The sequence below is a fragment of the Notolepis coatsorum genome (assembly GCF_963971535.1).
Source record: "Notolepis coatsorum genome assembly, chromosome: 11".
Classification (NCBI taxonomy): domain Eukaryota; kingdom Metazoa; phylum Chordata; class Actinopteri; order Aulopiformes; family Paralepididae; genus Notolepis; species Notolepis coatsorum.
In genome coordinates, this window is record NC_140175.1 from 63,798,219 (window position 1) to 63,810,413 (window position 12,195).

The 12,195-nt window shown below is 43.2% G+C and overlaps 1 protein-coding gene across 1 annotated transcript; it reads left to right on the forward strand.

Moving 5' to 3' along the window:
- Positions 1-430: 430 nt before the first annotated feature.
- vps29 (VPS29 retromer complex component) lies at positions 431-11,170 on the forward strand. Its single transcript, XM_084324040.1, has 4 exons — positions 431-495; positions 3,462-3,653; positions 9,153-9,388; positions 11,037-11,170. The coding sequence occupies exons 1-4, from the start codon at positions 493-495 to the stop codon at positions 11,152-11,154; spliced, it is 549 nt and encodes a 182-aa protein (XP_084180166.1). The 5' UTR covers positions 431-492; the 3' UTR covers positions 11,155-11,170.
- Positions 11,171-12,195: the final 1,025 nt, after the last annotated feature.

A 12,195-nucleotide genomic window follows, 5' to 3' on the forward strand; every position in this document is an offset into this window, starting at 1 on the left:
TACTTCCCAAAGGTCAGTGAATACCACGATCACAACACCAGAGGGAGCTCCACAAATCATGTTAAACCCAGATTCGGCTCAAACAAGGGACTAAACACGTTTCGCAATTATGCGACATCAATGTGGAACGCCCTACCCAAAGCTGGTATGTCATAAATGTATAGCAGTACTGTCTATCTGTATGTCATATATGTTATGATGAATTGAAAATGGGGGACCCTGATGAAAACAAGACGAAAGTCTTTTTCTGGTCTGCATCCCCAATTGTATGTATTGAGCTGTACTGTACTCTGTACCCATTCTGCAATCTGTTAATAAAGTTTTCAATCATCAATCAATCAATCAATCAATCAATCAATCAATCAAACCGTCGCATGTAGTTTGTCCTACACTGGGGCCCGTAGATGCTCGCTTCTCATTGGTCGAGCACTTGACGCCAGACGTGCGTCGCCGCTTCCTGCACTTCGCCGAGCAGAAGCAACAACACAGAAGATGGTAAGTCAAGAAAAGGACGAAAATGTTTCTATTTTCACACACTTTAGAGGTGTCATTTTGAGCACGTCGCATGCGTGAAGTTGCTGGGGCTGGTTGCTGTTGTCGTGGAAGAACCCTTGACTTTCCAGGCCGGACACGGAGATGTTTTGTGGTTAGCATGACAGATGTAGCAGCAGCAGCAGCCCGAGAGATGGATCAACAGCGATCACATGACAGCTGGGTGTTCTCAGACAAATGCAAAGCAACGAGTTGCAGCAGCCCCCAAAATCACTCCTTTCACCCGCACGGTGTCCTTTCAGTTTGTCTTTATGTTCGCCAGTCCATTTTATAGTCCGTTTGATGAAGAAACACTTCCGATTCTGACTTTTTTGTTGATTCCTAATCATTTTAGCTTGCTAGGCTAATGCAGGCTAAGCAGCTATTTTACATGCACTTTACTTGTCTGGGTTGACATTAATTTAGCCCCACATCATTCAAGTTATTCTATAGCGAACTACAACTTCTAAATAATGATCATTACTCCTTAGCTAATTTGCTTTTCGCCTGGATTTGAAATATAGTCTAGGTTATTTATCAATGATCAGTCACTATTGATTAATTTGCATAACGCGAGTGTCCCTGTCATGTACGCACACACAAGCTTTTTGATCTTATGATTTTCATGATGTCCACAGTCCAGGCAGGCACGAGGCACATATTTGTAGAAATTAAGCCTGTTTGATTATTATATTATAATTAATGCAGCTTGTTAACAATGGGTGAATTCAAGCAAATCTATAGATTACAGTTTTACAGATTACGAATCAAATGCTTATAGCCAGGCCGTACTGCTAGCTGGCCACAAGTTTGCCCACACCGACCGCAATTGCAATAACTAAACTAACCAGCAACCACTAACAATCGATTTAACCACATTGTCACTAAACTTTTTCTTATTTGTCGGAATGATTAATATCAGCCTATTTAATTCATTCACTTTTTTATTTCTAATTTCAGTTTTCCCTCTTGTCCCACCTGTTTGTTGTCTTAATTTATGTTTTCAATCTTTGATCATGCCTCATCATTTCAATCTCATTTCATGCACATCCTGCCTCCCACCTGTCCTTACCCTTACCCCCCCCCTGCCTATCTGTCTCCAATCAACCAGGCTGGTCACCGGGTAAGTGCCCCTGCTCTTTGTGTTGGATCCTGCCTGCTTTCTCCCTGGGCCGAGGCCTGCCTTGCTAACTAACAGAGGCGTTGGGGGGGGGGGGGGGGGGGGGGTGGAGGCTCGCCTTCAGAGGACATCAGCACTGCAGGGGCGGTTATAGTATTATTGCTGTTGTGTTGTTGCTTGGCAGGTATTTGACATGCTTTCGCTATAGCAGCATTTTGGCACAAGCACTCTAATCACCATGTATCTGCTGGACTGAGTCTAGCTCAGGAGAATTAGTGGTTTTATATCCTGTTCCTTCAGGTGTGTTGATGTTTTCCCCCCCCATGATTGGTCTGTGTGTCGTGTGAATGAAGGGTCATCTTTTTGATGTCTTACTCCAGATATTCAGTGTCCAGAATTCACCTGACCTCCATTTAAATTGTGATGTTGAGGGTTAATATGAACTTTAACCTTTTCACCTGTGATCAGTTGTTTCCTGATACTTTGGTATTACGTTCAGTCTGAATTCAAACACTCAATATATTGAAGTCCTTCCTTTCCCACTCATACCCCTCCCTTTACTAGTTACAATTGTATCTTTAATTTGATCTTGAATTTTGTTTTTGTTTTGTGTTGATGCAACTGTTGTGTTATCCACTAAATTGTATTGGTCTGGAATAGGCTATATTGTGTGTGGGTGGGGTAAAATCAAATTGGCACAAATCTTGTTTGTTTCAAACAACCCTAATTTAATTGCAGCCTTAGAATTCTAACCTAATCAGTTCTTCATCTCATCAGTCACTCATCACACCGATGTAGCCTATTCAGGTCACTGCTCAAGAGAGTGAAATAACCCTTGTGATTGTGTGGTCCAGTCTGATTTCCCTGGACTGTGGAGGCCATATTTAACATTGTGTTATTTGTGTCTAGGTCATACTTGATTACTTAATGCCTTATTCTCCCAGATGGAATCCATGGTTGTATTTGTGTCGCATGTAGACAAATAATTGCATTTTAAGAGGCAGGGCAACTAATTTAGCCAGATAACCTTTACTGTTAATCTAAATATGAAATAGCCTAACGCTAACGTGTGTTTTGAGAGTGTGAAAAGTTGGCGGTGGTTGTAGGGGTATGAGCGCTCACCTACCACTGCAGAGACCTGGGTAGCGCTGGTATCTCTGACTTGGTCAGAGTCAGACGTTCCAACGAACACAGTTGGCAGAGTTCATGGGTGGGAAGCCAGTGAGGGTGTGAGTCCTGGTTGTTGCAATAGCACCTCCTACTGGTTGGTTTGTTCAGCAGGGAGGGGATCTGGGGGCGATAGCGTGAACCTTCGTGAGCGTTACGCTCTCCCAGTGAAACTCCTAGCTGTCGGGTGAAAAGAAGTGGCTGGCGACTTCACATGTATCGGAGTAGGCATGTTGTAGTCTACACCCTCCCCAGACAGTAGGGCAGTATGTTGACCAAGAAGGGAATTGGCATTACGACTAAATTGGGGAGAAAAAGCATTAAAAAAAAAAAAAAAAGTGTTGTTGATAGGTCGGTGGTTAGATAGGTTGGTAGGACTATAACAACCTATATCCAAGTTTAATTTGACAATCATTATGTTGCCAGCTTTTTATTTTTCATTCTGGAGTCTGATTTTTTTTTTCTTTAAGCCCAGACAAGCACAGGCCAGATGCAAACGACAGAATACAGAATATTGCCTACGCACGCACGCACACACACACACACACACACACACACACAGTCTTGCTGTACAGGCTAAGCCACACTGGTTTGACAGTTGCTGTCTAACCCTCCTCTCCTCTTGTCTGTGTGGTGCTGGTAGTTGGTCCTGGTGTTAGGTGACCTGCACATCCCCCATCGGTGCAACACCCTGCCAGCCAAGTTCAAGAAGCTTCTGGTTCCAGGAAAGATCCAACATATACTCTGCACCGGCAATCTGTGTACCAAGGAGAGCTATGACTACCTGAAGACTCTGGCCGGAGACGTCCACATCGTCAGAGGGGACTTTGACGAGGTCTGTGTGTGTATGCGATAGACACGGTAAAGGCGTATACTAGGGCTGGGTGATTAATTAAGAGTTTAAATTTCAATTACGATTTTGGCTTCCCACGATTATGAAAACAAGATAATCGAGATAAAACTATTATTGTGCTCTCATTTAGTCTTGTGTTATAAATGCAGCGCACCCTTCCTTCACAGTGGTGTGCTCGGCCCATCCCACCCAAGCCCAAACAGTAGTTTCAGCTCGTGTTGAGAGGGAGGAGGGAGCCACGGCACGTTTCTCCCGTTATTTTTTTAAACGTCTTTGGTAAATTGTAGAAGTTGACAGAAAGGCAGCCTTTGGTTGAGAAGAACGGTAAAACAAAGTCATATGATGTTCCCGAATCAATGTAATTGTGTTTATGATTTTTGCCATAATCGACCATGATCTGGAAACTGAATATTTTTTGCCATATTTAAAGCCGTTCCCAAAGCTGTAGGAAACGCACAGAAGAAGCCTGAGGGTTCCTCGCTCATCTCCTCCAGTGGAGGATACATATGTGTCCTCATGCGGAAGTGTTTTTAGAAGATCTGACGTAAACCGTTAAATGTATAAAGCTCCTCCCACAAACATCACTTCAAAATGGCTCGCAAGCGAACAAGGATGTTCCATTCCTTCTGAACACGTTCGTTTCAACGCTGCTACCATGATGTTGTGTTAGTTACTGGTCCTGTACAACGCTGCTACCATGAGGTTGTATAGTTATTGGTCCTGTACAACGCTGCTACCATGAGGTTGTATAGTTACTGGTCCTGAACAACGCTGCTACCATGAGGTTGTGTTAGTTACTGGTCCTGTACAACGCTGCTACCATGAGGTTGTATAGTTATTGGTCCTGTACAACGCTGCTACCATGAGGTTGTATAGTTACTGGTCCTGTACAACGCTGCTACCATGAGGTTGTATAGTTACTGGTCCTGTACAACGCTGCTACCATGATGTTGTATAGTTACTGGTCCTGTACAACGCTGCCTGCTACCATGATGTTTTATAGTTACTGGTCCTGTACAACGCTGCTACCATGAGGTTGTATAGTTACTGGTCCTGTACAACGCTGCTACCATGAGGTTGTATAGTTACTGGTCCTGTACAACGCTGCTACCATGATGTATAGTTACTGGTCCTGTACAACGCTGCTACCATGATGTATAGTTACTGGTCCCGTACAACGCTGCTACCATGATGTATAGTTACTGGTCCCGTACAACGCTGCTATCATGATGTATAGTTACTGGTCCTGTACAACGCTGCTACCATGATGTTGTATAGTTACTGGTCCTGTACAACGCTTCTACCATGATGTTGTACAGTATATTCATGCAACATTTCCTATTTCTAATATCATGCTCAGGCCAGGGACTACAGTTGAAAACTAGCCAGTTGGTGCATGCTGGTACATTTACACAAATGTTGATTTAATGTGCATTGTCCCTAGGCAATCCAAGTTAAGCCAGACTTGGCCACAATACTAAGGCACATGCCAACATTATAAGAAATGTGCTTACCATCTTAAGAGTCGGACAAGAAAATAGATACCAATTTCCTCTCTGTGCGTTCAGTAGAAAGCTATCCGACTGCAAGCTAGCCTAGAATAGCACAAATTAATGGAAGTGAATACAGACCAGCTACATATACAGTGATCCATATCCACTTCCATATTAACTTATGCTAGGCTAGCTTTCAGCCGGATAGCTTTCTACTGAATGCACAGAGAGGAAATTGGTATCTTGGTGTCTGACAATTGAGAATACGATAAGCCCATAATGTTGTTGTGTTCCTTTTAAGCATGCATGTTTCAACAATGGGGAGTCGGCTCAGTCAGGGACATTTGCTATTGTAGGCCGGCCTCTCCAGGGCCCTCATTTATCAACGTTGCGTACACACAGATATGTGCGTAACCCGTGCGTACGATAATTTCTAAGGGGACTTATCATGGGACTTATCAATTTGAACTTGTGCTTGACTTTGTGCGTATATCTACGCACAGCTCGGAGCATGCGTACCTGGTGCCCGGTGGTAGAATATGTATTACAACGCGGAAATAAGCTCGTTATTATTTTGCGCACAGACCGCAGAAACACGGGAACGTTTTGATTAATAAAAGGCTTTGCCATAACGTTAAACGAAACAAGTGGAACCCCAAAGGTGTAAGCAGAATACAAGTCATATGAACAAGCACAATATAGTGTTCTTCCCCCTTCCTACTGTATAAGAAAGAATAAAAAACGCATTGCAACGAGAACAGAGGTTATTTGTTGACCCTTGCAATAAATGTGTCTTAAATGAATGAAAAGCATACATGCTCTGGATACAGAGCTTATATCGTGTGGGTGATATGACTTGTATTCTGCTTACAGAATTTCACTTATTTAGTTTTACAATGTCAAGTCAAAGCCTTTTAAATATAAATCAAAACGTTCCCGTATTTTTGCAATCTATGCGCAAAATAATAACGAGTTGAGTTCTAACAAAGAACGTATTGGGGTAGGCTGATAGAGTAAACTAGGATATCAATATGAATGATATGATATAAGGTATACTGGTCCGTCCGCGAGGAGTCGGATAGCCATTAAATGCCATTTGAGAATATGTAAGGGATAATGTATGGCTACGAGGTCATTGTCGCAAAATAATTGACCGACACGGAGTTTAAAATACCGAGGCGCCGCGCCGAGGTGTTTTAAACGTAGTGAAGGTCAATTATTTTGCGACAATGACCGAGTAGGCTATACATTATCCCGCTTATTACATGGCTAACTTACTAACAATATACCTAATTCATTTGACAAATCGCAGTTGTTCTGTGGCTCTGTCAGCCCAAATAAAGTGATTATTATTATCGCGGGCAGCCTCTGTTCTGGCTCCGCTGACACTCCGCTGTCAGTGCAGCGCTATACATTATCCCGCTTATTACATGGCTAACTTACTAACAATATACCTAATTCATTTGACAAATCGCAGTTGTTCTGTGGCTCTGTCAGCCCAAATAAAGTGATTATTATTATCGCGGGCAGCCTCTGTTCTGGCTCCGCTGACACTCCGCTGTCAGTGCAGCGCGGCAGGTGTGTCTGATTTGCTGCACTGATGTGGGCTTGATTGCCAACAGCTGCGCACTGCGGTCATTATTGAAAAAACAGCGGTCATTATTGAAAAATAATGACCGCTGTCGGGGGGCTATTGACCAATCACAAGCAAGCATTTCGGCGAATGTGAAAACGCCATGTAATAAAGGCTATTAATGCAAAGCGACGGCCTATAGATATACATATTATTTAATGTTTTCATAAGCGTAAAGATACAACCGCTAGATTAATGATCAAGTTAGTTTATTGTGCAGGGTTCGCAGGGCTGTGCCATGTGCTATTATATATGCGCAAGTTACGTAAGGGATAATGTATAGCTACGAGGTCATTGTTGCAAAATAATTGACTGACACAGAGTTTAAAATACCGAGGCGCCTCGCCGAGGTGTTTTAAACGTCAGTGAAGGTCAATTATTTTGCGACAATGATCGAGTATAGCTATACATAATCCCGCTTATTACATGGCTAACTTACTAACAATATACCTAATTCATTTTACATCGACAAGACGAGATCAAATGCAGACGCAGTTCTGTTCTGTCGCTCCCGCTGTCATCGTCACACACACTCCGCTGTCAGTGCAGCCGGCAGATGTGTCTGATTGGCTGCACTGATGATGCAGTGTGTCAGTGGGCTTGATTGCAAACAGCTGCGCACAGCGGTCATTATTGTTCGGCAGAGGTCCGTTATCGAGTAATAACGGACCTCTGACGAGCGCTATTGACCAATCACAAGCAAGCATTTCGGCGAATGTGAAAACGCCATGTAATAATGTTGCTTATTACATGGCGTTTTCACATTCGCCGAAATGCTTGCTTGTGATTGGTCAACAGCCCCCCGACTGCGGTCATTATTTTTCGATAATGACCGCAGATTTTTCAATAATGACCGCAGAGCGCAGCTGTTCGCAATCAAGCCCACTGACACACACTGTTTCAGTGCTGCCGGCGATGACAGGGGGCGGAGCAACGAGCGGAGCCTGAACACAGCGGAGCCAGAACAGAGGCTGCTGCTCACGATAATAATAATAATCACTTTATTTGGGCTGACAGAGCCACAGAACTGCGATTTGTCAAATGAATTAGGTATATTGTTAGTAAGTTAGCCATGTAATAAGCGGGATAATGTATAGCTTTACTCGGTCATTGTCGCAAAATAATTGACCTTCACTGACGTTTAAAACACCTCGCCGAAGCGGCTCGGTATTTTAAACTCCGTGTCGGTCAATTATTTTGCGACAATGACCTCGTAGCTATACATTATCCCTTACATAATGTAGGCTATGGGCTGGCTGCTATTATATGTAATTCATATAGGCTACCTAATACCGACAACAAAATAGATTGTATCATATGCCTCTACAAATCATATTATACCCGCCAATCGAACTAATTCATATTCCAGCATGGTTATAATAATGACCCACCAACGCCAAACAGTGGTTAACGAACGGTCTTTATTAGTATTTTGAGCTGTCCAGGCAGAATTGCAGCAATGGTCTTATAGGGAGTCGTTGATATCTGACATCACCATGTACAAGTCAGCCTTTTATTTATCCCATAACACGGGTTGTGTCTTCTTGGTTAGACAGCGCGTCCGTGAACAATCTCTCGTGAAGTTTCTCATAGTTCGCTCGGGTCAGTCCATTATTGCACATCCCATGGGGGGTGTTTCATTACCATATATGGATAATCATGCACGAGCATTGACGGTAGAACAAAGAGGTATTTATCAACACAGAGGGGATTGTGAGGTCCATTTTAGAAAGACCGCCTTCAGCAAAAATGTTCTATCGATAAAGGGAAGTGGAACATGGAACAGCCTTCCGGTCCCCTTAAGGGAATGTACCACCCTGTCCACCTTTAGGGGCCAACTCAGGAAATGGCTGTTAGACAGCCAAATATGCACTCATTAGGGATGTTAGTGATGTTGTACTGACTGAATGTCATGTTAGTGTGGTTGTCAGTGATGTCAGTTTTTATGAATGAACGTTGTATGGTCCGTTTTGTGTTTGTTTTATGTTAGGACTACGGGTGGAAATTAGCCCTGTGCTATTCCCGGCATATTTACGTCCTTATCATGCTGTGATGTTATGCATACACTCATGTAAATGATGTTCATTAATTTGCATTGTCCTTAATAAACAAATCTTAAATCTTAACACGGAGGAGCGTAGGACCCGTGTACGCACGGTTGATAAATCCCAATATTTCTGTGCGTACACACAGTCTAAATTCTGTGCTTACGTATGAAAATAGAACACTTTCTAAGAATTGTTGATAAATGAGGGCCCAGGTCCGGCAAACAAAACGAGTAAATAAAATCTTTACTCAGCCATGTAATTTATAGATCTTGCCCTTAACACTTATCTCCTCCATTGCCCCCTCCAGAACCTGAACTACCCGGAGCAGAAGGTGGTGACGGTGGGTCAGTTTAAGATTGGTCTGATCCACGGTCACCAGGTGATCCCCTGGGGGGACATGGCCAGCCTGGCACTGCTCCAGAGGCAGCTGGACGTGGACATCCTCATCTCCGGACACACGCACAAGTTCGAGGCCTTCGAGAACGAGAACAAGTTCTACATCAACCCCGGCTCAGCCACCGGCGCCTACAATGCACTGGAAAGGTAGTTGAGGATTAGAGGCGTTGCAGTGAAGTTCTATTTCTTCCAACATGGCTGCCTGTAACCATTGGCAACCCACTTCTGAAAAACTGCCTAAGATCTGTGCAGTGGTATTGTAGCTAAAACATGATGTCACATATCCTAACTAGTTTGGATGTAAAGTCATTACTAAGACAAGTGGCCAATCGACGATCAAAGAGTCCTAGTGAAAATATCAACCACTAGGGCAGCAAAACTACAGCAAAATGACCTTGTGTTTAGTTACTCTATATGGTTAGGACTAGGAGGCTAGTTAGGCTAATAAGTGGAGCATTGGTGTACATAATAGGAGTTATAAATATGATGTACAGAGATACAGTATCTGGATCATGACGTAGAGATAGATATGATTGGCATGACGAAGACGTTGAGATGCTTCTTACGGAGCCACTCCTTAGTTGCCCTGGCTGTGTGTTTCGAGTCGTTGTCATGCTGGAAGACCCAGCCACGACCCATCTTCAATGATCTTATTGAGGGAAGGAGGTTGTTAGCCAAGATCTCGCAATACATGGCCCCATCCATCCTCCCCTCAATACGGTGCATTCATCCTGTCCCCTTTGCAGAAAAGCATCCCCAAAGAATTATGTTTCCACCTCCATGCTTCACGGTTGGGATGGTGTTCTTGGGGTTGTACTCATCCTTCTTCTTCCTCCAAACACGGCGAGTGGAGTTTATACCAAAAAGCTCTATTTTGGTCTCATCAGACCACATGACCTTCTCCCATTCCTCCTCTGGATCATCCAGATGGTCATTGGCAAACCTCAGACGGGCCTGGACATGCGCTGGCTTGAGCAGGGGGACCTTTAATCCATGGCGGCATAGTGTGTTACTAATGGTTTTCTTTGAGACTGTGGTCCCAGTTCTCTTCAGGTCATTGACCAGGTCCTGCCGTGTAGTTCTGGGCTGATCCCTCACCTTTCTCATGATCATCGATGCCCCACGAGGTGAGATCTTGCATTGCGGCCCAGACCGAGGGAGATTGACCGTCATCTTGAACTTCTTCCATTTTCGAATAATTGCGCCAACAGTTGCTGCCTTCTCACCAAGTGCCTATTGTCCTGTAGCCCATCCCAGCCTTGTGCAGGTCTACAATTTTGTCCCTGATGTCCTTAGACAGCTCTTTGGTCTTACCCATTGTGGAGAGGTTGGAGTCTGATTGATTGTGTGGAGAGGTGTCTTTTATACAGGTAACGAGTTCAAACAGGTGCAGTTAATACAGGTAATGAGTGGAGAATAGGAGGGCTTCTTAAAGAAAAACTAACAGGTCTGTGAGAGCCAGAATTCTTACTGGTTGGTAGGTGATCAAATACTTATTTCATGCAATAAAATGCTAATTAATTACTTAAGTTTTAGATTCCGTCTACACACAGTGAAGTGTACCTATGATCAATAATTACAGACCTCTACATGCTTTGTAAGTGGGAAAACCTGGAAAATCGGCAGTGTATCAAATACTTGTTCTCCACACTGTATGTGTGTGTGTGTTTAGAAAGAGAGAAGTCTGTTGGTAAATGTCAGTGATCTTGTGTCTGTCCTGTGTAAAACCAATTAACTCAGGGACATTACAGTTATATATCCTTTTCCCCCCTTCTTTTTCTTCTCTTCTGTACAGCAACATCATCCCATCCTTCGTACTGATGGACATCCAAGCGTCTACAGTGGTGACGTACGTCTACCAGCTGATCGGGGACGACGTCAAGGTGGAAAGAATCGAGTACAAGAAATCTTAAAGCCAGTGAGGAGGGGAGGGGAGGGGAAGGGGGGAGGGGGTTAGGTTGAGGCAGGGGGAGGGGTGAGGCAGGGGGATGTCCTCGTTCACTGTGTTATCGTTTCATTCCTCTGGCTGCTCCGCCGCACCATAATGCTGATGATGTAACAAACTGTTTGCTAACTTAACTCTAAAGAAAATATGTAAAAAATATCTTTTATCTTGTCATCGGCGTTCGCTTTGTGTTCACCCTACCATCCGGTGTCTGTGAAGAATGCAATAATGTCACATTGTATTTGTAATCAAAAGAAATATTTGGTGCCACTTTTTTTTTGTTTTTTATCTCCTTATGTCCAGTTCTCCATTTTAAGTACATGTAGTTGTAGACCCTGGCCTTTATTTCCTGTAGTGGGCTTTGTGTATCATTTCACCCCACAATAAACATCTAATTTCACTCCATCAGTTGCTTTTCCTTTATTGTCCAGACCACTCTTTATGGCCTAAACAGCAACTCTTTTTGGTTTAATTTGCTTTCAGTTCGATCAACCCAAAAAGTGTATCTTTTAAATTCGACCAATTTAAAGCATTTAAAAGGTTCTGATTGATATCCAGTTTATCATTGGTGAATTTAAGTGAATTGTAATTTCCGTACATTTGGAGTTGATTGAATTGACAGTGAATTAAACTCAACATTGGCTTACATGATGGTGTATTTTGTGCCAGTATCCTAAAGTGGTTAGGTATGCAAGATGTCAACTTTGTGTATTATTGAAATCATTATGTAATGTAAGTGGATAACGTGCATCTACAATATTTTTACTCACAAACAAGCTATAGAATCTTGACATTTCCAACTAAACATAAGAATGTCATGGAGAACTGGAACCTTAGTTTTCCCCTGAATAAACCACAAACCAAGCCCTGGCACGTGAGAGTTCATCTTGTCATTCAGGTCATGTAGCTACCAGTCACTGGAGAGCTGCGAGTTGTCATTCAGGTCATGTAGCTACCAGTCACTGGAAAACGTGAAATATAATTGTCTAATGATCATGTAACGATGGCT